We start from the raw sequence: 24,367 nt of genomic DNA, 5'->3' as shown, positions 1-24,367 counted from the left end.
CAATATATGCAAATCAATCAATGTGATACACCATATTAACAAATTGAAGGAGAAAAACCATATGATCATCTCAATAGATGCAGAGAAAGCTTCTGACAAAATTCAACACCCATTTATGATAAAAACTCTCCATAAAGTAGGCATAGAGAGAACTTACCTCAACATAATAAAAGCCATATATGACAAACCCACAGCCAACATCATTCTCAATGGTGAAAAACTGCAACCATTTCCTCTAAGATCAGGAACAAGACAAGGTTGCCCACTCTCACCACTATTATTCAACATTGTTTTGGAAGTTTTAGCCATAGAAATCAGAGAAGAAAAAGAAATAAAAGGAATCCAAATCAGAAAACAAGAAGTAAAGCTGTCACTGTTTGCAGATGACATGATACTATACATAGAGAATCCTAAAGATGCTCCCAGAAAATTACTAGAGCTGACCAATGAATTTGGTAAAGTTGCAGGATACAAAATTAATGCACAGAAATCTCTTGCATTCCTATACACTAATGATGAAAAATCTGAAAGGGAAATTAAGGAAACACTTCCATTTACCATTGCAACAAAAAGAATAAAATAAATAGGAATAAACCTACCTAAGAAGACAAAAGACCTGTATGCAGAAAACAATAAGACACTGATGAAAGAAATTAAAGATGATACAAACAGATGGAAAGATGTACCATGTTCTTTCATTGGAAGAATCAACATTGTGAAAATGACTATACTACCCAAAGCAATCTACAGATTCAGTGGAATCCCTATCAAACTACCAATGGCATTTTTCACAGAACTAGAACAAAAAATTTCACAATTTGTATGGAAACACAAAAGACCCCGAATAGCCAAAGCAATCTTGAGAAAGGAAAAAAGGAGCTGGAGCAATCAGGCTCCCTGACTTCAGACTATACTACAAAGCTACAGTAATCAAGACAGTATGGTACTGGCACAAAAACAGAAATATAGATCAATGGAACAGGCTAGAAAGCCCAGAGATTAACCCATGCACATACGGTCACCTTATCTTTAATATAGGAAGCAAGAGTATAAAATGGAGAAAAGACAGCCTCTTCAATAAGTGGCACTGGGAAAACTGGACAGGTACACGTAAAAGAATGAAATTAGAACACTCCCTAACACCATACACAAAAATAAACTCAAAATGGATTAAAGACCTAAATGTAAGGCCAGACACTATCAAACTCTTAGAGGAAAACATAGGTAGAACACTCTATGACATAAATCACAGCAAGATCCTTTTTGACCCACCTCCTAGAGAAATGGAAATAAAAACAAAAATAAACAAATGGGACCTAATGAAACTTAAAAGCTTTTGCACAGCAAAGGAAACCATAAACAAGACAAAAAGACAACCCTCAGAATGGGAGCAAATATTTGCAAATGAAGCAACTGACAAAGGATTCATCTCCAAAATATACAAGCAGCTCATGTAGCTCAATATCAAAAAAACAAACAACCCATTCCAAAAATGGGCAGAAGACCTAAGTAGACATTTCTACAAAGAAGATATACAGATTGCCAATAAATACATGAAAGGATGCTCAACATCATTAATCATTAGAGAAATGCAAAACAAAACTGCAGTGAGGTATCACCTCACACTGGTCAGAATAACCATCATCAAAAAATCTAGAAACAATAAATGCTGGAGAGGGTGTGGAGAACAGGGAACCCTCTTGCACTGTTGGTGGGAATGTAAATTGATACAGCCACTATGGAGAACAGTATGGAGGTTCCTTAAAAAACTAAAAATAGAACTACCATACGACCCAGCAATCCCACTACTGGGCATATACCCTGAGAAAACCATAATTCAAAAAGAGACATGTACCACAATGTTCACTGCAGCACTATTTACAATAGCCAGGACATGGAAGCAACCTAAGTGTCCATCAACAGATGAATGGATAAAGAAGATGTGGCACATATATACAATGGAATATTACTCAGCCATAAAAACAAACAAATTAGAGGCTGTCATACAGAGTGAAGTAAGTCAGAAAGAGAAAAACAAATACCATATGCTAACACATATATATGGAATCTAAAAAAAAAAAAATTGTTTTGATGAACCTAGGAGCAGGACAGGAATAAAGACGCAGACGTAGAGAATGGACTTGAGGACACGGGGAGGGGAAGGGTAAGCTGGGGCGAAGTGAGAGAGTAGCCTTGACATATATATACTACCAAATGTAAAATAGATAGCTAGTGGGAAGCAGCTGCATAGCACAGGGAGATCAGCTTGTTTGTGACCACCTAGAGGGGTGGGGTAGGGAGGGTGGGAGGGAGATGCAAGAGGGAGGAGATATGGGGATATATATATACATATAGCTGATTCACTTCGTTATACAGCAGAAACTAACACAACATTGTAAAGCAATTATACTACAATAAAGATGTTAAAAAAAAAAAAAGCTGATGGAGAAAACCTGAGTATACCAATGGGACAAGGAAAGAAGGAAGGAAAGAAGAAAGAGAAAAACCATTAAATTTTGGGCTCAGGTCAAAATAAACTATTAAAGACTATGGTATAACCCCTCCACTTCTCTCCCTTATTTAAATTCAAATAAAGATAAATTCAATGTATTTTTATGAGAAACAGCATGTAGAGCATGATGCTATCTTTTAACAATTATTCTTTTGTGATTAGCTACCTTTCTTCCTACCTCCGTTTTATACGTGCATAAAGAGATGTCTGAAATGGGATGATGAGGGTTTTTTAGTTTTGTTACATCTTGTCTTTAAATTTTTCTCTCTGTATTTTATTTATAGCTTGGATTTAGGGCCTGTAGATGTTTTACCAAAACAGAAGTAACTATAGAAATTATGCATTTATTAAGAGTGTCATGTGAAAACTATTGAATACAATTCTCTATAATTGGCAGACCCATCATTCCTTGCATATTTCAAACATGTTCCAAAGAATCAGCACTGAGAACAGGGCTTGCTTGATTTTATTTCTTAAGCCCTAGGTAGGCCTCAAGAGAACCAAGAAGTTTTTAGTGCTATAACATTTTCTGTAAAAATACTCTGGTCTGAATTATAAATTTGTAAAAATCACCATTTCCCTATAATGTCCCTCTAGCTACATTCCCTTGCACAAGCTGTAGAGCGCAGAGGGCGAGGAAGTGCAATTTCAGACAGACCTCAGAGGGAAGGCTCTCCAGGAGCTGCAGTTCTTCCCACCCCCGGGGTCCTTGTTCACTAATTACTTTCAACAGGTTTTACCAATCACAAACACTGGAGAGGATTAAGAGGTACAACCCTCCAGTTATGAAATAAATAAGCCACGGGGATGTAATATACAGCATATGGAATATAGTCAATAATATTGTAATCACTTTATATGGAGACAGATGATTACTAGCCTTATTGTGGTGATCATTTCATAATATATGCAAATGTCAAATCACTATGTAGTGCTCTTGAAACTAACATAATATTGTACATTACATCAGCTATATTTCAATTTCAAAAAAAATCTCAAACACTGGGCCTCGTGTGCTTGGAACTCTGAGGGATCTCTATCTCAAAGGGCTTATTCTCTCTGGAGTGGGGGTTAGCGTTGGACGTGGAGACATCATAACCTGGATCTGAAAAGTAAAAGAAAACTCGCACTAGCATAGTGTCATCCAAGCTAAAAGAGGGTTCGTTCTGAGAAAGAGTGGAGTGTGGTTCCTGGAGCGCCGTCTCCACTAAGCTGGGTCCTCTGTCTTCCTTCTGCACGGAATCACATTCATGTCCCTCACAGCTTCGATTGCTGGATGGGGAGCGCTGATGGGCTAAGTTCCCCTAAGTTTTCATGATAGATAACAGATCAACGGGTTATCCTTCCAAGGGGCATTTGCATTCCAAGGACCTCTTTAGAGATGGTGACGCCTATCAGCCCATTATGTCACGTGATGCGAATATGGGGTAAATATCGTAAGACAGTGGGGCTTTTCTGATACTCTGCAGAAATAATTCTATGTAAATACCTGTCCACTCTACCAACCTTGAGATTCAGAAAGAGTCATCAGTTCATGAGAAAAGGTTGGATTGCTTGACCCTATGTTGTTCTCTGCAAAGATGTCCACCTGGTAAGCTGTCTGGGGCTCTAGGCCCTTGAGCTGATACTGGGTGATGGTGGCATTCTTGATCTTCACATCAATGTGCTGGTCTTCATTCTTGCCCTGAACCTTGTAACGGATGATAATAGAAGAAATAGAATAGCCATCCAGGATTGTCCAAGAGATCACAGCTGAGGAGTCTGTGATGTTGGAAATCTTGATGTTTTCTGGTTGAGGAGGGAGAACTAGAAATTTAAAACAAACAAACAATATTTTATTTAAGATATATTACCATCTCCCTGATTATTATGCTTTTGAGAGAGAGTTAATGTATTTTACTTAAGATTACTACCATCTCTTTGATTATTATGCTTTTGAGAGAGAGTTAATGCATTTTACTTAAGATATAGTACCATCTCTTTGATTATTATGCTTTTGAGAGAGAGTTAATGTCAGCTTATAAACCATGAATGGCTAGTAAGTGTTATCTCAGAGGGTAACTCCAATCAGTTGGTAGTGGACCCGACGCAGACTTGACAAGGGGCTGCAGACAGGAAAATGGCAACACACACACACCACATATTTGCCATCCTTACACTAAATGAAGACCTCGGAAATTCTGTTACTCCACAAACTGCTATTACACTGTTTTTGATACTGAGGAAAACAGAAAAATGATGAGAGCTGACATTTATATAGGCCCTCCCATATAGTAACTCATTGACTCCTCATAACAATCTTACTGTAAGTATTGAGGCTCAGAGAGATTAAGTGACTTGGCTGAGGTCACACAGCTTTTAAGAAATAGATTCAAGTAGAAGAAATAAGATTCCTATTAGTCTGTAGTTAGCCACTGGCCCATAGGGCCTATCCTTATTAAGCACTTGTTAGAAAATATGTTAAGCACTTAGCAGACATATTCAAAAAGCAAGATGGAGAATATATATGCATATGCACACTTATGGATGTACTTAATGTATTAAAATTATACAACATTGAATGGAAAGATACATAATAAACTCATAATTTTGGTTGTCTCTGGGGAGAGGGGGAGAGAATTAGATTGGGGATGATGGTTAAAGAGGATTTTGATATATCTGTATTGTGGAATTACTTCCACAAAAAGGCTGAAAGCAAATATGACAAAATGTTAAGAGTTGTTAATTCTGTGTGGTAGAAATGTAGGTTTTTGTTGTATTATTCTCTGCATTGTCCTATAACTTCTAAATGTCGGAATTTTTTAAAGATGAAGAAGACATCCCTAAACACAGACAAAACCGTTGAGATTTCCACGTTATTGATACAAGAAGAGAGTGCCTGGAAAAACAAAAGCCAGTTTACACACCTGTTACTGGGGAGGTGGCAACTCAGCTGCAGAAAAGAACCTCAGACTTTGGGAGTTGACAAGAGACCACAGGATCCTAGCATAAGTGACGGTTGGTGTGACGCAGAAACACCTAGTCTTTCCAAGGACTCCAAAATGCACAGACAGTTCTAATGCAGTGAATCAAAATAGAGCTCTCTGGTTCATGACGAAAAAGCTTTCAATTCTACAAAGAAACCCTAGAAGTTCCAACTAATTTTTAATGACCAATATGAGATTGAGAGAAGCCTGAACTGAAGAATATTTTGAAAGAAAATTTGTTTTATTACTCTCAAATATATACTGTAATGCCGAGAATTGTCTGTTTTGAAGATTTTTCAAGCAGAGTTCTTTGGCTTTTAAGATTAGATGAATTAGATGAAACATCATCTGTGTGCATATAGATACACAACAATCCTAAAAACTGTCATATAACAGATTCAACAAGCCCTAGAAAACCTTATTCATGTTATTAATTTACTTAATAAATAACTCTATAGAAAGGAAAGGTAAATTTTAGCACAGTCCTGCCTGAATTATCACAAATCCAAATACATGGAGCGTTCGTATATATTGCAGGTTGCTAAAATGATTTGATGTGTTGGTGGGGGGCACTAATGGGCCTCCATTCACAACTAACTACCTTTTATGGTTTCTAAGAAGCAGACTTGAAGTGACGGGAGCCAAGTCTAAATGGCAGCAGCCAAGTGTCATTCAGGCAAGGCTGGGGCATCATGAGGTACTTACTGTCGCTAAGAGTCCAAGCGATGAGATCTTCGCTCCATTCCCCCTGGGCCTTGGTGTTGACTCTGGCTCGGACTATGTACTGCTCCCTGGGCTGTAAATTGTTAAGGAGCACTGAAGTCAAGTTGCCTGGCACTTTAATATTCTGCTGGTCACTATTCATTAGCACAGACCTCCTCTCAACTTCAACATAAAAGTCATCTTCTGAGCTTGGAAATATTGGTTGCCAGGTCAAATTTAGAGTGGTCTGACTTTTTGGTAGGAGACTGAGACCTCTTGGAGGAGGAAGACCTAGGAGAAACCAGAATAATCGTTTTTATATAGGGTGAAGGTAACAACAGCCCCAAAGGACAGCTTTATAGGATAACCTTGGCTCCTAGAATAATATACAGTTTCACAAGCTATCAAAGAAACACACGCTAGCAGCCATGTAATACTTTTTTTTTTCCCCTACCAAAATAGCAAAGCTTTAAAATATTCTAGTATGTAGCTTGAGTAATTGTAAGACAGGAATACAACCCCTTTGAAGGACAACTTGGGAATATTTTTCAAGAGCTCTAGAAATGATCATATACTTTGGGAGTATAGTCTGACTACCAAGGATTTATCCTGAAGAAATAACTCAAAGGAAGCGAAAAGCTACGTGCATGAAGATGTCCATTATGACATTATTTATAATAACAAACAATCATAAGAAAGCAAAATGCACAAAATAGGAAAATGCTTTAATAAATTATGATATAGCCATCCAAGGGATTAAAAGTTTATTGGAAAAAATACAGAAGCCCCTCCAAAACTTATAACACACGAGAAAAAAACTCTGCTTACCACTTGGTAAAAGTCATGTCTACAATTGGTGAAAAAGGAAGGAAACTGATAAAAATGGAAACACTGGATTTGCCAAGGTTCTGGGGTTGTAGGTTCAGTGTTTCTGTTCCCATTTTGAGTAATATATTTTAAAGCAATTTCAGGGTTACTTCCCCTTAGCAAGGACAATTTCAGATATGACAACACTGTGATGGCTGGGCCAGGCCTCGCACTGCTCTGATCACATCAAGGTTTGGCTCTGACCACACGCCGTGTGGCCATAATTACCCCCAAGAACCTGGGCTACCAGAGAGGTAACTGAATGGAAACAATATGGGTTTTGAAATCAAAGAGGCAGGAGCATGCCCCTTTAGTTTTGTGACCTTGGGAAAATTCATAACCTCTCTGAGTTCACATGTAGCATGAAATGAAAATACTCATCTTCCAGACTCAGGAGGAGATAAGAGATAGTGAAGGTGAAAATGCTTGGAAGGTGTTAGGGGCTCTATCAACATTTTCTCTCTCTCTTCCTTCCTTCCTTCATAAAATACATTGGGCCAATGGACAGTGGAGGAATCTGTAAATTTTCAGCTAATAGTAGTATATTGATATTTTAAACTTCAGATATAAAGTATTTTCAAAACATAGAATAGTGATCCTCTACTCATGCATTCTTGGTGGGGACATTATTGCCCCTAAGGGGGCAAAAATTGGTTCTTGGCGTATGAGAAAATTTTAGATAATGACAATTGTTTATGAAGGGCCACAATATATAAACAGATCTGTGGTATTACAATTCATGGCAGAAGAGACAGAGATTTTGTCTTAAGGACAAAACGATCTAAGAAGCTCTTTAGAGGGTGATAATTACAAAAATTAAAATAAGGTAAAGAATCTGAAAAAGAATGAATATACGTATAACAATCACTTTGCTGTGCACCTGAAACTAACACAACATTGTATATCAACTATATTCCAATAAAATGAAAAAAAAGTTTAAAAAAATAAAATAAAAAGGTCGAGAAACTTGGTTAGAGGTGAGAGGAAGGGTCTGTTTCCACCCAATGGGAGAAGGACTCTCACTGGCCAGTTCTGACCACCTTAGATGAGGGAGAACCAGCAATCAGGTCCTGCCACCTGCTCGACATTACGCTACAGGTCTTATTGGTCTTTTCTCCAAAACCTTTGCAAATTGAGAGAGGTGATGTCACCTCCTTTTGCTCTTCTCTAAAGTTTGAGTTCCAAAATAAGCCACCTGGAGTGGGTAGGTAGGCTTACGATGACAGCAGACAGAGGGAGGACTGATGGTGTGCAGCAAACATGTAAACCTTCTAAGCCTGTGCCTGGTCCAGAGGAGCAACCGCATAAATGGTCATTTCCTTCCCTTTGGGAGCATGACTTACCCTTCACCCCTCCCAACCTGCCCTCTCTCTGCCGTGTGTTCAGAGTATGTTCTCTCCCCTCCCCTCCTGGCCTTCCCGGCCTTTATCACTCAACCAACACACTTATAAATAGTGCAGCTGCCAAATGAATTTAAAAACAAACATCAGCAAAATTCAAATGCTGGGAAAAGATGAACCTTCAAGAATTCCCTTCCCGCCCACCCCTGAGAACTACTTTGAAATATATTCCAAGACATCTCTAAATACATCCTGGCTGGAACATATTCTGAGAGCTGAAGACAGCACAGTATGGGTCTGTGAAGTGTTTTATGTTCTGTTCCATAAATACTTTCCATCTGAGTCAGATTATGGCCTTCCCCTTTTGATTCATCAGCACCGCTCTAAGAGAGAATTAACTACCATTTGCCTTTTAGCAGCAACCTGATGACATATTAGGGGGCCCCGTGGATCACAGTCATGGAGATTCCTTTATCCTCTAAGTCATATGTAGTCTCCAGTATTATTTTTGGTATTTACTACCTGGTGGGTTCCCAGGAAGCCATTCCTTACTTGTGCAATGCTTCTACAAGCATCAGAGTAGCTACTGAGTTTCATTTGGTTCTTTAAGGATGCTGCTGGTCAGATGAACACTAGGTGGGGAGTGTGGAGGGGAGAGTCTCTGTTACGGATGCACAACCCCTGCAGAAGAGCCTGATGCTCTTCCTAGCTTCTCACGAAATCATTCCATATCCTTCTGCTTTTAGTAAATGGACTAAAAATAGGAAAACTCATCAACTGCGATAAGGACATCGTGCCTTTGGGCTCCCAGGTAAAAAATACCTGGATATTTTGTTTCTCCCAGGAGAAACAAAAAGATATCAAGTCTGAAGATCTAGTATGGCAATGTACCCGATACACTACCATGGGCAAGTTATTAACCACTCTGGGACTCTACTTTCTCCAGTTGCGGCGAGGGGGGGCTACTCTTCATTGCGGCGTGTGGGCTTCTTATTGCGGTGGCTTTTCTTGTTGCGGAACGCGGGCTCTAGGCGTGCGGGCTTCAGTAGTTGTGGCACGTGGGCTCAGGAGTTGTGGCACGTGGGCTCAGGAGTTGTGGCACACGGGCTTCAGTAGTTGTGGGTTGCAGGCTCTAGAACACAGGCTCAGTAGTTGTGGCGCACGGGCTTAGTTGCTCCACGGCATATGGGATCTTCCAGGACCAGGGCTCAAAGCTGTGTCCCCTGCATTGGCAGGCGGATTCTTAACTACTGTGCCATCAGGGAAGCCCAGAACTGCTGTTCTATAGGTAAAAGCCTTTCATTCTATTTAATGTTCTCACTATGTACGTGAATGACTTCGAAAAACTAGAAATTACTTTTTAAAGTAAATAAACTGGGATTTCTGGAGTACGTATGCGGCAAGAGCCTGTCTTGGGCCCTTAAGATGGAAACAGGAAGCTGGTGGTAAAATTCGGGAGCCAAGACGGAGCACAGTTGCTGCTAAGTAAATCCCAACTCCCAAGGGATGTCCCTGCCTTCCTGAAGGGTCATCTGCTTCCTTCTCTGTCCCGGTGGATTGCTGCCGACACCCTCCCCCAGGGAGACAGACCAGGAGTGCAGCCCAAGTAGAGGACTGGTTTGGCTCCAAGTTGCTAGCCTTCCTGTCACTTTCCCACCCATTCAAAAGCAAACCCCTTCCACCACCATCCCACCCACCCACCCACCCACCACCACCCTTCCTGGTCTTCCTTCCTCTTTCCCCTTCCTCCCACACCCACCCAGCTCCTAAATAAATGCCTGTTTGCTTCAACTGACCGATAGAAGCTGTTGTGAACCGCCTCACGGGTCCAGGATGCCCTTCCCCGCCCTCTCCACGCCGGACCAGCTGCACGCAGAGCTCGTATTCTGTCCGAGGTTCCAAATAGTTGAGGGTAACAATCTCATTTGTCACTGAGAAGAGGGAAAGTTCAGGAAACTTAAGTTGGCAATCTTTTACATTCTTTAAACTGGAATGTTGTTATTGTGAGGTGAACTAATGTTTGGTTTTTAAAAATACAATGTCTGAGTAGAACAGAGAGACAATCCCATCTGCAGGGCCTCAGTGTTCCTAATATAAGGAAAATAAGGCTTTTTCATGTAAGTATCTCTGTGCCACTTACACATTTCTGCTGTAGTGTTTTTGTCTTTTCATTTGTAGAGTAAAACCACGCAAATCTTCAACTATATGGAATACCAATCAGATTTAGGGGAAAAACTGAATTAGAATAATATAAAATAACTTCTGTTTTCAAGTACATACAGTGATGGCAATCAAGCTATCAAGGGAAGAGACTCTTTGAGGGTATGCTTACAATGACTAGACAGTGAATTTGTGATGGTCATGTCATAACAAATGAAGCGTTCTGAAGTACTTGAAAATAGATCCCATAAGCAAATGACATATGCTTCTTTTCTCCTTAGCTATTCTATTTTGCCACTCTGTTTCTCCGTGGATATTGCAAAGGTAGATTTTTGCCTTACCATATGATAAATTCCTAGTCGGTAAGAAAACATATTGGACTGTGTTTAAGGGTTTTTAGAAGACCACTTTGTAGATGTCCACAAAGAGATGATGATTTATTAACACCATGTTTTTTTAAAAAAGCTGCTTTTTAAAAAGACCTAGCCATCGACAACAGAAACAGCAATCCAGCAAATCAGTCTTATGTTGCTGGGATTCTGAATTTTGGCTGAATCTTCAAAAGAATGTGAAGAGCTCAGTAATGATACCAAGACATTATTCAATATACCCAAATCAGCTAGTATTATTAAACCAAAAACCCTCTTTTTCTTCTCCTTTATTGTAACTTTGATTATCGACATCTCATGGGTAGAGGGCGCTTTTTAGGAAATCACAGGCATAGTGAGACTAAAGTATTGGTGGAGGGATGCACATTCCCTACAAGCAGGACAGTGGCAGTTCTCGCTATAAGATGGTGTGATTAAGCAGCTGGCTCAATAGGTGATGCTCAGCTTTCTTTTTTTTAAAAATGTGACTTTTACATCATCATGTAACAAACAGAACTGTCATTTGTGTTTCAAAATAAATTTAACTTACAAATAAATAAATTTAACTGTTTTCATGAACTTTTGACATTTTATTACGTTTTGGGTTTTTTCTTTCAAAAAGTTTGGGGAGGGGCATGTACCTCTCTTTGCCCACATCCCCTCCTCTTCCTGCCATAGCCCAAACTTTCTGGTCCAAATTCCTCTCAAAACCTCTGTGAGTTAGGAGCCTGCAGGCAGGGCAAGACTCAAATACGAAAAAGAATAAACAACTTGATACAGCAGCAACAATCACCCCTCAGATGTAAGCAAATTAACTCTCTGCCTTACCAGCAGGCCCTGGACTTTCCTGTTACCATATTCATGGCATAAACTTGTATCTTTCACCATGACCAAGCAAGATAGAGTCAAAAAGGGATTAGAGATCCAGAGAAGCCTGGAAAGGAAATATTGATGCAGATAGTAACTCCTGACACAGGCGAGTTCTGTGTCCCATTTTACATCATGACTTCCAAAAAGATAGCCGCAGAACTCAGAGGACCACCCCGCGTCCCCCAACTCCTCCTTGAATACTCTGAAATGGAATCCACTGCTACAGCCCCTACCTTGGGGTAGAGGGTTGAGACTGGGAGAGAGGATTTCTATATTTGGGGGAAAATTTTTTTTTCCTGGTGCCCCATCTCCAGCTGGAGCCTTTCCTTTCCAAACCTTACCTTGAATATGTCGCCAAGCCTCATAGTGATTAACAGGTTTGTAGAGAAGCTTCTTGGATTTGATTGGTCCATCCCCAAAGTAAGGCTCAGAGCTGATGTTGATGACAGCAAAGTTATGTCCGGTGTCAATCACGTTTGGGGCATTCAAGGGCTTTGGAAGAACTAAATAAAGTGTCAAGAATCAGATCAGTCCTTACACTTTGGGGTTTTACTGCTGTTCTGAGATGGGGGTAGAGGATGAGTGCCTTTACACTCCCAACAAAGCCCTCTTAGAGTTCTCTGCTCAGATTCCGTGCAGTTACCATCTCTGTGATCTCCTGGTTTGCTCTTGCCCCTCCAACTCACTACCCACAAAGTGCTTTCTTAAAATACGAGCACTCCTCTGCTCAAGACCTTTCAATGGGTTCCCACTACATTTGAATAAAATCTAAAATTCATACCATGACCTGCCAGGGACGATAGAGCCCCTGCCTCCTCTTCAGCTTCCTCGATCCCTCACCTAATACCCTCCAGTCCCAGTGACCTTTCAGTTCATTCAACTAACAATGCACCAGGCTCCTTTCTGTCTCCGGTTCTTTGTTGAGGCTGTTCTCCTGCAAGGAATGCTGTAGACCTCCCACAATTCTGCAGTTAACTCTTACTCATCATTCATCTCTCAGCTCTCATGTGACTTCCTCACAGGGGCTATCCCAGAACCTTGGTTAGGCTCACGTGTCATACCCTTCCACAGAACTTTTTCCTTCACTGCAATTTATTATTCTTAGTGATTTGGTGTGATTATTGAATACCAGTCTTCCTACTAGACCACCAGAGTAAGTCTGTCTTTCTGTCTGTCTGTCTCGCTCTGCTTAGAACAACATGAATTTATTCTCTTACAGCTCCGGAGGTCAGAAGTCAGACATGGGTCTCACCGGGCTAAGATTAAGGTGTTAACAAGGGCTGTGTTCCTTTCTGGAGGTCCTAAGGGAGAATTTGTTTCCTTCTTTTCAGCTTCTAAAAAACATCTGTATTCCTTGACTCATGGTCCCTTCCTCCATCTTCAAAGACAACAAAGTCATGTGTCTCTGACCCTTCTTCCATTGTGATATCTCTTTCTGACAGTCTTTAAAGACTCCTGTGATTAGAGTGGGTTCACCCAGATAATCCAGAATAATCTCCCCATCTCAAAGACCATGTATTCCCAATGGGACTGAAAGAGCACTCCCGACAAGGTGAAAATTGGTTCTTGGGGAAAGAAAAATTCTTGGATATTACAATGGTTTGTGGCCTTCCTAAGGACCACAGTATATAAACAGATTTATAGTATGTCCACAATATTAAGCAAGTTCTGGTTTGAAAAGGAAAGGACGTCTTGTCAGGCTGTCAGTACCCTCATTTATTCAATTGTAGAAGTAGCCCAACTAACTTTGTACTTGCTTTGAGTCTTATTGAACTCCCATGAATCAGAGGTCCATCAGAATCCTGTGCCCTGGGTCATCGAGAACACTTATGGGAAAGGGGTGGCCAAGAAAGAAGACAGATAGTGAGTCTATCTCTTCTGCTCATGTGCACACTCCATTGTGTCACTGGACTTCACTTATGAAATTCAAAGATAAAATTTCAAGTTGAAGACAATAGAACATTAAACCAAGTGCAGGGCCCTGTGTGGACAGGTCATAAGCCCATGAAGCCAGCCCTGCACATCACTCTTCCTGTATGAGAGGAGAGTTGCTGGGTCCAGCTCACATGCAAGGGGAAGGGATTACACAAGATCATGAATTCCACAAGGCAGGGGTCATTAAGGGACATGTTAGATACTTCCTACCTCACCCAATATCATTTTTCTCTTTTGACTTGTTCCTTTCTCCCTTGCACTCTATAAACAGTACATGTATTTGGAGATAGGGTCTTTAAAGAGGAAATTAAGTTACAATGAGGTCTACAGTCATTCCTAATCCAATATGACTGTTGTCCTTATAAGAAGATTAAATTAGAACACACACACAGAAGGATGACCATGAGAAGATACAGGGAGAAGACAGCTGTCTACAAGCCAAGGAGCAAGGTCTCAGAAGAAACTAACTCTGCCAACACCCTGATCTCAGATCAAGGTGAGATTACCTTGATCATCTAGCCTCCAGAACATAGAGAAAATTAATTTCTGTTGTTTGAGCCACTCAGTCTAGGATACTTTGCTACAGCAGCCCTAGCAAACTATTACATATGAATATAACACAATTTACTTATCCTTTCTAACACTGATGGATATTTGGGCTATTAGGAATAAAACTCCTCAGAACATTACTGAAGATTATTTGTTTTTAACATATGCACTCATTTCTTTTGAGCATAAACCTAGGTCTAGAATTATCAGGTCACAGGGTAGGTGTATGCTTAGCTTTAATATATATTGCCAGTTTTCCAAAGTGGTTGCTCCAGTATGTACTCTGGTAGTAAAGTCTAGTACAGTCAGCCTTCTGTATGCAGGTTCTGCATCTGCAGATTCAACCAAGAGCAGATCAACATTCAGGGGGAAAATTTTAAAAAACTCCAGAAAGTTCTAAAAAGCAAAACTTGAAATTTGCCATGTGCCAGCAACTATTTACAAAGTATTTACATTATAGTTACTATTTACATAGTATTTACATTGTATGAGGTGTTATAATAGTCCCCCTTATCTACAGGTGATACATTCAAAGACCCCAGTGGATGCCTGAAACTGCAGACAGTACTAAACCCTATATACACTATGCTTCTTCCTATACATACATACCTATGGTAAAATTTAACTTATAAATTAGGCACAGTAAGGGAATATTCAAATTGCCAGCATCACATTATTAAGTTAAATAAAGGTTACTGGAACGTAAGCACTGTGATACCATGACAGAGGATATGGTAACTTAGACATCTTCTAAGTGACTAATGGGTGGCATGCATGAGACAAAGGGAGGAATCACATCCCCGGCAGGATGGAGTGGAACAGTGTAAGATTTCATCATGCTACTCAGAACAGTACACAATTTAAAACTTATGAATTGTTTATTTCTGGAATTTTCCATTTAATTTTTTGGGCTGCAGTTGACTGTGGGTAACTTAAACCATGGAAAGTGAAACCACAGATAAGGGGGGGCGGGACTATTGTTTAAGTAATCTAGAGATGATTCAAAGTATACAGGAGGATATGCGTAGGTTGAACGCAAATACTATGCCGTTTTATATAAGGGACTTGAGCATCAATGGAGTTTGGTATCCAAGGAGGTCCTAGAACCAATCCCCTACAGATACTGAAGGGCAACTGTATCTCTGTATCTTTTTTTTTTTTAATACTATGATTAAAGACACTGCTTAATTTACCTAATGGCTATTTCCATTTTATATCAGTCAATATGACAGTGAAGAGGCATCAGTGACTTAGAACTAGAGAGGTTTCTGTGCACTGATGTTGCGTGCTGTGTCTTTTATTTAAAAAATAAAAATTAGAATCAGTAACTCTTCTGAATCTTAGCAACATGGTTTTTTACTTACTATTATTTACTTTCCATGGGCAGCAAACATTTCAAGAAGCTTAAAAATAGCATAATTTGTCTTGTCTGTATATCATTTCCTTTCTTCCAAGAACATGTATGATGTAAGAAATTATTTTGATCGTGTTAATGTTCTACTGAATAAAATAGATCCAGGATTTTCCAGTAATCCAAAAAAATATTAAAGATTCTGAGGTGTTTTACATGGGTTCTCAGGGCAGAGAATCCAACTCCATGAGGCTGTATTTATGCTACTACTGTTCTTGACCTTTTTTAAAAAAAATTATGTTCTGGGTGATTACATTCAGTTCATTTACAGAAATTACCTCTGGGATCACCCAAAGATTCCTAATCAGGTAGGGAAGTAGGTTGCATACTAATCAGCTTCTGTTATCTTGCTTCCTTATCTGTAACACAAGAGTCTCAGAAAGCAAAATGATCTACAAAAGATGATGCAGGGTTTGGAGTCAAGACCAGGTTCAAAACTAACACTGGCTGTTTGCCAGATTATCTTAGACAAGTTACCTAAACCTTCTGAACCTGTTTCTTGAATGATAAAGTGGGGATAACAATACTACTGTACATAGTACTCATAAAAATTAAATAAGATGAATGAGCACTTGGCCCAGTGCCTTTCTAGAATATATACCACAGAGTTGTTAGGTGTTTTTGTCTAAATGGATTAAAAAGTAACTTCCAAATTTAAAATTCCTTGTTGTATCTCTGTACACCAACCAAGCTAACTTGGATTTACTTCCACTTTATCTCTTCCCTGCAAGCCTCAAAGGTACACACATCCACTTAGAATAACTCTGAATTTTGAAATACTAATTCATAGTAGGAAGAATATTCAGAACTCTGAATATGTGAGAAAATCATTCTTGTTAATTGTATAGCATAGCCTGGGCTTCATATTAAGTGAGTAGTCCTCAAAATGAAGATTCTCCAAATTATTCTCTACAGTGAACAGGAAGTCACGACAATGATAAAGTTAAACTTTTTACAAAATAAAATCACTACCAGACACTTTATGCCAGACACAATTCCACTATTTAACAAATCTTCGCAATAACCCTGAGTGGTAGATAAACTAAGCTGTGTTTACAAATAAAGAAAGGCTCAGAGAGGTCAAATTCATTTGCTCAGGGCCACACCCAAGTTTACTAGCTGTTAGCATGAAAATCAAACCCAGGGCTATGTAACTCCAAAGGTCATAAACCTAATCCCTCCTTTCCATTTTAATGCACATAATTTTTTTTTTAAGGCTTAGTATCCTGGAGAACATCCAAAAGGCATTTTAGTGGTCAGAGAGCATTTCTATTTAGAAGCAGCACCCAGTGATACACAAACACAGCACCATCAAGGTTACAAGCTCTTTCCCTGGAAAATGGACCTTACCTTTAACAGAAACGTTGAAAGGCTTTTCCACCATCCCAGCCACCGTGTTCACACTGCAAACCCAGACTCCTGAGTCAGGGGGCAGGATCCGGTGGATAGTGAAGGTGGCCACTGAGAGATGACCCGTGTGGTTAAAGTCTTTTGGCTGGAAAGGTCAAAAAAAAAAAAAAGAAGCTTCTAGATAGGTATAAACACAAAGGTTCTTAACACTGACCCCATCGCATTGTTAAATAAAGAGTTTTCTAGGGGAGATTAAGAAGATCATTGCAATGCTTGTATAAGCACTGGCTTATTTCCAAAGCTATTGTAGTAGCCCTGAAAGTTTATGTTGGATTGATGCCTTCGCAGATCCTGCTGTTGTATTTGTGTGTTTGGGAGTGTGGGGCAAACACTTCCAAGCAAAAAGTCTAAGTCCTTCTAAACTGCTTCTGGTAACATTTGTTCCTTTCTGGTCCAATACAGAGATGGCTGGGTGAGAAGACAAAATGGCTTCCTAAAGTGTTTGAGGGGCTGCCAGGTATGGTATTGTGGAAAAGGTCAGGGCTCCAAAGACACATGGACCTGAGTTCATATCCCAGCTCTGCCACTTTTGACCAATTCCTTAGTTACTTAACTTCACGCAGCCAGTTTCCACTTCTGCATAAAGGGGACAGGTAATGTAAAGTAAGATGTGTATAGTATGGTCAGCCCTCACTAGATGGTAGCTGTGACTTCCACTAACTCATGGATACGCCAACAAGATTTTGGAAGCTGTCAGTTGGCTTCTACTACTTAATGGATTGTTTGAGTGGAATCAGGGACATCTGATGTGTGAACATTCTACATATCCTGCCCCCAAGAGGTCATTTGGATCTGCCTTCTGGTCAAGTTGATTTTCAGTCATCTTTGCGAGAAAAATAAGATAACTATTTCAAAACCTTAGATAAGAAAATACATCAATTTCCTGAAGATCACTTGTGACACAGAGAAATTTGAGGTAGTTCCTGTCTCTGCTGCATTTGGGATTGTTGGGACAGGGAAGGGAAACATATCGGAAAAGTAGCTTTTTCCTTTCCAGCAAAGAAGAACGCTGTGGTAGCACCCTAGCCAGTGGTAGACACCAACAGTGAGGACAAAGTACAGAGGCAGAGACCCAAGGTATGTATTCAGACCTAAGGGATTCTGTGGATCATAGTTTCTGGATTGGAGGTGTGGGATCAGGTCTATCTAGAGTCAAATGGATTATGCTGAACTCTCCTCTGCTTTTTGTCAAAGCTAACAACGCCCTAGCTTAGGAGGATGCAAGCCATGAATGGAATCCAGCCTTTAGCAGGGTGAGTGCTACACTGAAAATATCTAGTAGTATAAGGAGATCAGATTAAGAATACAGCCACTATGTAGAACAGTAGGGAGGTTCCTTAGAAAACTAAAAATAGAGCTCCTGTATGATCCTGCAATCTCACTCCTGGGCATATATCTGGAGAAAACTACAATTCGAAAAGATACATGCACCCCAATGTTCATTGCAGCACTATTTACAGTAGCCAAGACATGGAAGCAACCTAAATGTCCACTGACAGATGAATGGGTAAAGAAGATGTGGTATATTTATACAATGGAATATTACTCAGCCATAAAAATAAATGAAATAATGCCATTTGCAGCAATATGGATGGACCTAGAGATTATCATACTAAGTGAAGTGAATCAGACAGAGAAATACAAATGTCATATGATATCCCTTATATGTGGAATCTAAAATATGACACAAATGAACTTATGTATGAAGCAGAAACAGACTCACAGACATAGAAAACACACTTATGGTTTAGAAAACAAACTTATGGTTACCAAAGCGAAAAGGGGGAAGGGGAGGGATAAATAAGGAGTTTGGGACTAGCAGATACAAACTACTATATATGAAATAGATAAACAACAAGGATTTACTGTATAACACAGGGAACTCCATTCAATATCTTGTAATAACTTATAATGGAAAAGAATCTGAAAGAAATATATATGTATAACTGAATTACTTTGCTGTACACCTGAAACTAACACAACATTGTAAAATCAACCATACTTCAATTTTTAAAAAGGCTATAATTTGTTCTACAAAAAAAAAAAGAAAAAGAAAAAGAATAACTCTTACATGGAGCACTGTCCCATCTGGCTTCACCAGGGTCATTTCTTCATTAGCAGGTAGCGGCCAGCCAGATGCTTTGCAGATGGGGTTAAATTTACCACTGTTTACTTCTATGTGATCTGGCAAATCCTCTATCTTTGGGGTCATCCTTGGCATGCCTGAATGAAGGAAAGAGCACTGTGAAATCTAATCTTTAACACAGCAGAAATAGAAATAATAAAAGTAGCTACCGTTTAGTAAGTCATGCACTGGGCAAGAACTTGGCAAATATTATATTGTTTTATCATCACGTAATAAACTTGTGGGGTGGGTGCTATTATGGTTCCCATTTTAAAGATGAGGAGACTGAGGCTCTGAGTTCAGGTTCAAGCTCAGATCTTTATGACTCCAGAATTCACACTCTTTGGCCATAATGATGTACTTTCTCAGTGGACCTAGGAGATACAGTCTCAATATTGAAAAAATCATCAGCACCACATCTCTGCAGATCTTACTGTCCACTCCCTCTCTTGCTTTTTAAGGGAATTTGTTTTACAAAAACAAAAACTAGTTCTTCTTTCACTCTGCAAGCCCCCAATACTGCCGATCAACAATATATCAAGTTTTGACATCTGAGAGATGTCTCATTAATTGGGAAGTCTGCAAGTGGCTGATGATTAATTATATTCACATTTACATCAAAGAAGTAAACTGGAATAAAACTCCCCCAAATCAATTTCCCATCAATAGCCAAATAAAAAATACTGCTGCCAATATGGAAAGGAAAAAATGTCTCTGGTATCAACAAAGGTATCAGGAGCCCTTGCTTATTATCTGCAGAGTAGAGAATGAATAATCCTGAAATATAACAATTTTATTCTGAACTGTAAGGTCTTAGAGAATTTTGGACCGTGTGTAACTAAATGTAAGACATGACTGAAAACAGTCCAACACTTAGTAAAGAATGTAGGAGACGGAGATGCACTTAAAGCAAATAAGGGAAACATTGGAAAAGTGGCTTAGTCCTTTCCAGCAAAAAAGAACAACAGTCACCTACATGCTGTTCCATATCCGCGGTGGGTCAAGGTAAACACATCAATATTGATATTTTATATTGATATCCTATTTCTCAGGCCTAGAATGAAACAGGTAAAGTGTATGGAGCAGGAGGGAAAAAGATCTAATAGCCACAAAGGTAATTCCTTGATATATCTGCAGACTCGGAGAGATTGTGATTAGAAAATTTGCCAGACTGTTCAGCCTATATAATTATTGCCATCGGAATTCTTCAAAGTGCTTTGACATTTTCAAACCATGTCTTTCCTTCACTCTCCCCTTGCAGTTTCTGCAGCTGGATGGGGGTGGAGGAACAGCTAGAGGGAGGAAGAGGGTGTGAGGGAAAGGGAGCTGCTCCCCAAAAGCCCGGAACCTCGTTCTAAGTTTGAGATTCTCACACTTTTTGTAACATCAGCCTTAGAACAGAAAAGAGGAAGTGGAGCAGAAAATTCGAATCATTAAGCTTGTTCATTGCCCACTTTCAATCCATGTTCTGGCCCACAGCCTTTCCTTCCCTTCCTAGACCCTCCCAGATTCCCGCCCTGTAACAAAGTCCAAATGCTGGGGAAGAGGAGAAAGTATAAAGCTGACAAGCTAAAGCCTTTGAGAAAACAGTTGGTATTTCCCCACATATTTGTTCTGATTTTTAAAACTCACAGGCAGAAGACCATAAATGTCTTATTACTCTGAGTGTAGATTTCACTGGACATATGTTATTTATATTTGACTGAAAAAGTAATATATGTTTATTATTTTTAAATTTTGAAAATATGCTTCTTTGGATTTTAAAAAGTATATTCTAGGGTAAGCGTTAGCAAACTTTCTTGAAAGGACTACATAAATACTTTCAGCTTTGCAAGCCATATGTTCTCTGTGGTAACTCCTCAACCCTGCTGTGTAAGAGCAACGTTACATGATATATTGTAAACAAATGGCACGGCTGTGTTCCAATAAATTTTTTTTTATGAGAACAGATAGATGGTGGGGCAATAAAAAGGAATGAGATACATACTGACGTGCTACAATACAGATAAACCTCAAAAAAAGTATGGTAAGTGAGAAAAGCCAGCCACAAAAGACTATGTATTGTATGATGCCATTTATAGACTAGGAAATGTCAAGAATAAGTAAATCTGTACAGGCAGAGAATAAATTAATGGTTGCCAGGTGCTGGGAGGAGGAAGGAATGGGAGTTACTGCTAATAGGTACACACTTTCTTTTGGTAAAATGAAAACATTCTAGATTATGGTGATGGTTGCACAACTCTGTAAAAGCATTCAATTTTACGTTTTAAAGGGATGCACTTCATGGTATAAAAATTATACCTCAATAAAACTGTTTTAAAAAACAGTACACAAGGGACTTTCCTGGTGGCGCAGTGGTTAAGAAACTGGCTGCCAATTCAGGGGACATGGGTTCGAGCCCTGGTCTGGGAAGATACCACGGGCTGCGGAGCAACTAAGCCCATGTGCCACAACTACTGAGCCTGAGCTCTAGAGCCCAGGAGCCACAACTACTGAGCCCGCGTGCCACAACTACTGAAGCCCACGTGCCTAGAGCCTGCGCACTGCAACCAGAGAAGCCACTGCAATGAGAAGCCCGCGCACCGCAAAGAAGAGTAGCCCCTGCTCGCCGCCCATGCACAGCAACAAAGACCCAACACAGCCAAAAATAAATAAATAAAATAAATAAATTTATTTAAAAAAAAATAGTACACCAGATTTGGTCTGTGGGTCAGAGTTTGCTGACCTCTGCTCTACGGTAATTCTGAACTAAAATTATTTAAAACTTCATTTTGAGGAAAATATTTTTCTTTTTTTTTCCTGTCATTATATCTTTCTTTTTAAAAATATCTTTTATCCAAATCCCTTCCACGTAATTCTTCCCCTGTTGTGGATATCCAGGGAAAAGGCTGGTCCTAGAGAAGAGAGCAAAAGAGGTAGGCAGAGTTCTCAGCTGGCCAGTTATCGCTTAATGTGCTACAAAGAACACATGGTTTATTCCTTACTGGAAAGGCCAGTGTGACAGTCCATAGAAAAGATTCAGAAAGCTGTCCTTTAGAACATGGGATATATTCTTCCCTACTTCAGGATGGAAACAGAAGGAGTTTAAGAATCTTGGGCTAGTGGGGCAAGAATTATGCCAGAAAAGCTTGGTTCAGACATGCTGAACCTGGCCCTGACTACAGTGTTACCTTGCTTTACCTTCTTTCTCACACTGGAGCCCTTGGTGTCCCGGAGAGCAGAGGCATCCTTGGAACCGATCACACATCTCCCCATTGGTGCAACTGCACCTAAGCTTACAGTCTGGTCCATAATAACCAGGCTGGCATGCTGTAAACAAAGACATCAAAAACCAGCGTTAAGATAGGGAAGGAGGAAAACTCAGGCTATAGGTGGCTAGTTTTACTTTTTTTCTCCAAGCTACCAAGTAGTATTATTTATCTGAATTACCAAGAAGTTAAAGGGTTGAGGAATTCTGCTTCCAGGAGAGTTGAATAAGCTCCTACCAGGTCACCCTTCTCAAAAATAACAACTCTATTTTAAAAACAACTACCTGAAAGCACTGACGAGTGATGGGAGGAGGGACAGAGGGGACCAGGCAGGTTCTGAGGGGAACTGAAATTTGGAAGATGGGAATGGTATGCTCCCCATTTTTCAGCTTTTAGTCTAATGGTTGGTACAGTTGACATTATGTGGGGAAGCTAGAACTCCAAAGAAAACCTGTAGTCTTACTGACAGAGGAATCTTAGAGGACAGAGTCAAAGCAACTAGAGCCTCTGGAAAGTGAGAGGGAAAATCTAGAAAGGAAGAGCCAGAGGGAGGAAGTCCCAAATCTTTGGCTGACCCCAGAACCACACATGTTAAGTGCAGACTTGAAGCAACCCAGCTAAGGCTAAAAGGAATGAACTGAGTTTGAGTTGATGCCTGAGAGTCAGAGTTTGCAGTTTGAGTCATACCAAGCTGATTGCCTGATAGGACATAATGAAACAAAATCAACATTCTTCAGAGAAACGTATCATATTCCAAGTCTCCTCAATGTAACATTCACAATGTCCAAAATACAATCAACATAAGAAGAAATGGAAAATTCTGACCCATTCTCAAGGGAAAAGAAAATCAACAGAGACCAACCTGGATGACCCAGATGTTGGAAATAGCAACTACAATAACTATGCTCAGTGAAGTAAAGGAAAATATGCTCACAACAAATGAAACAATTAGAAATCTCAGCAGAGAAATATAAACTATAAAACATAACCAAAAAGGCATTCTAGAACTGAAAAACATAATATTTGAAATAAAGATTTCACTGTATGGATGTAGCAACAGAATGGAGATGACAGAAGAGTCAATGAACTTAAAGCTAGATCAATAGGTATTCAGTCTGAAGAATACAGATAGGGAAAAAGTTAGAAAAAAATGATTGGAGCCTCAGAGACCTAAGGGACAATATCAAAAGGTCTAACATACATGTAATTGTAGGTCCAAGGAAGGAGTCTGGGAGAACACTAAAATATCTCAGTTCATAAAATCTTAGTGATTTCTTGAGCCAGATGTGGGCTGGAATGTTAATAAAGGTACTCCTATAAATCTGGGTCTAGAGACATATTCACCATGAAGTTAATGAAGCTTATGTTCTAGACTCCACACATGCATGTATCCCTTCTGGGCCCTAGCAAAGTTTTCATATATGCACATGTTTTTAAAAATTTGTGTATGATTTTTTAATAGTCTTTAAGGAGGAACTGGATCTACCCCTACTCAGAGGCACATTTTACTTTAAGGTGTACATTTCTGAGACCATGTGGGATTCCTCTACGGCTAAGGCTCCCTCAGTGTTCCACGGGGGACAGACATAGCACTTAGAGGGAACTGAGTGAGGTTTTGCAGGTAGTTGAAGCTTACTTTTGTGTAACTCTCCTCTTTGTCCTCTTACTCTAAGCCCTAGAGCTATGCTGTCCAGTAGGGTAGCTGCTAGCCATGGATGGCTATTGAGCACTTAAAATATGGCTAATCCAAATTGAGATTTCAAAGACTCAGGATAAAAAGAGGAATGTCAAACATCTCATTAATATTTTTTCTATTGATTACATGTTGCTATGGTAATATTTTTGATATATTGGGTTAACTGAAATATTACAATTATTTCAACTGAAGTATTACAATTATTTCA

The 24,367-nt window shown here is 39.6% G+C and overlaps 1 protein-coding gene across 3 annotated transcripts in view; it reads right to left on the bottom strand.

Moving 5' to 3' along the window:
• The window catches only part of TEK (TEK receptor tyrosine kinase), a 103,044-nt gene that overhangs the window by 21,652 nt on the left and 57,025 nt on the right, over positions 1-24,367 (bottom strand). Inside the window, exons 7-13 of one of the 3 annotated variants that reach the window (XM_082467545.1) lie at positions 22,396-22,524; positions 19,162-19,313; positions 17,031-17,175; positions 12,127-12,288; positions 10,184-10,318; positions 6,184-6,471; positions 4,019-4,318 (exon numbers count right to left, since the gene is read on the bottom strand). In XM_082467545.1, coding sequence (XP_082323671.1) covers positions 4,019-4,318; positions 6,184-6,471; positions 10,184-10,318; positions 12,127-12,288; positions 17,031-17,175; positions 19,162-19,313; positions 22,396-22,524 — 1,311 coding nt within the window. The remainder of the gene's footprint in view (positions 1-4,018; positions 4,319-6,183; positions 6,472-10,183; positions 10,319-12,126; positions 12,289-17,030; positions 17,176-19,161; positions 19,314-22,395; positions 22,525-24,367) is intronic. The other 2 variants (XM_082467546.1, XM_082467547.1) reach the window with 2 other exon arrangements.

Source organism: Balaenoptera physalus (genome assembly GCF_965194825.1).
Source record: "Balaenoptera physalus genome assembly, chromosome: 7".
NCBI lineage: Eukaryota > Metazoa > Chordata > Mammalia > Artiodactyla > Balaenopteridae > Balaenoptera > Balaenoptera physalus.
The sequence above is the reverse complement of the archived record's forward strand: the minus strand, read 5'-3'. Positions and strand labels throughout refer to the sequence as shown.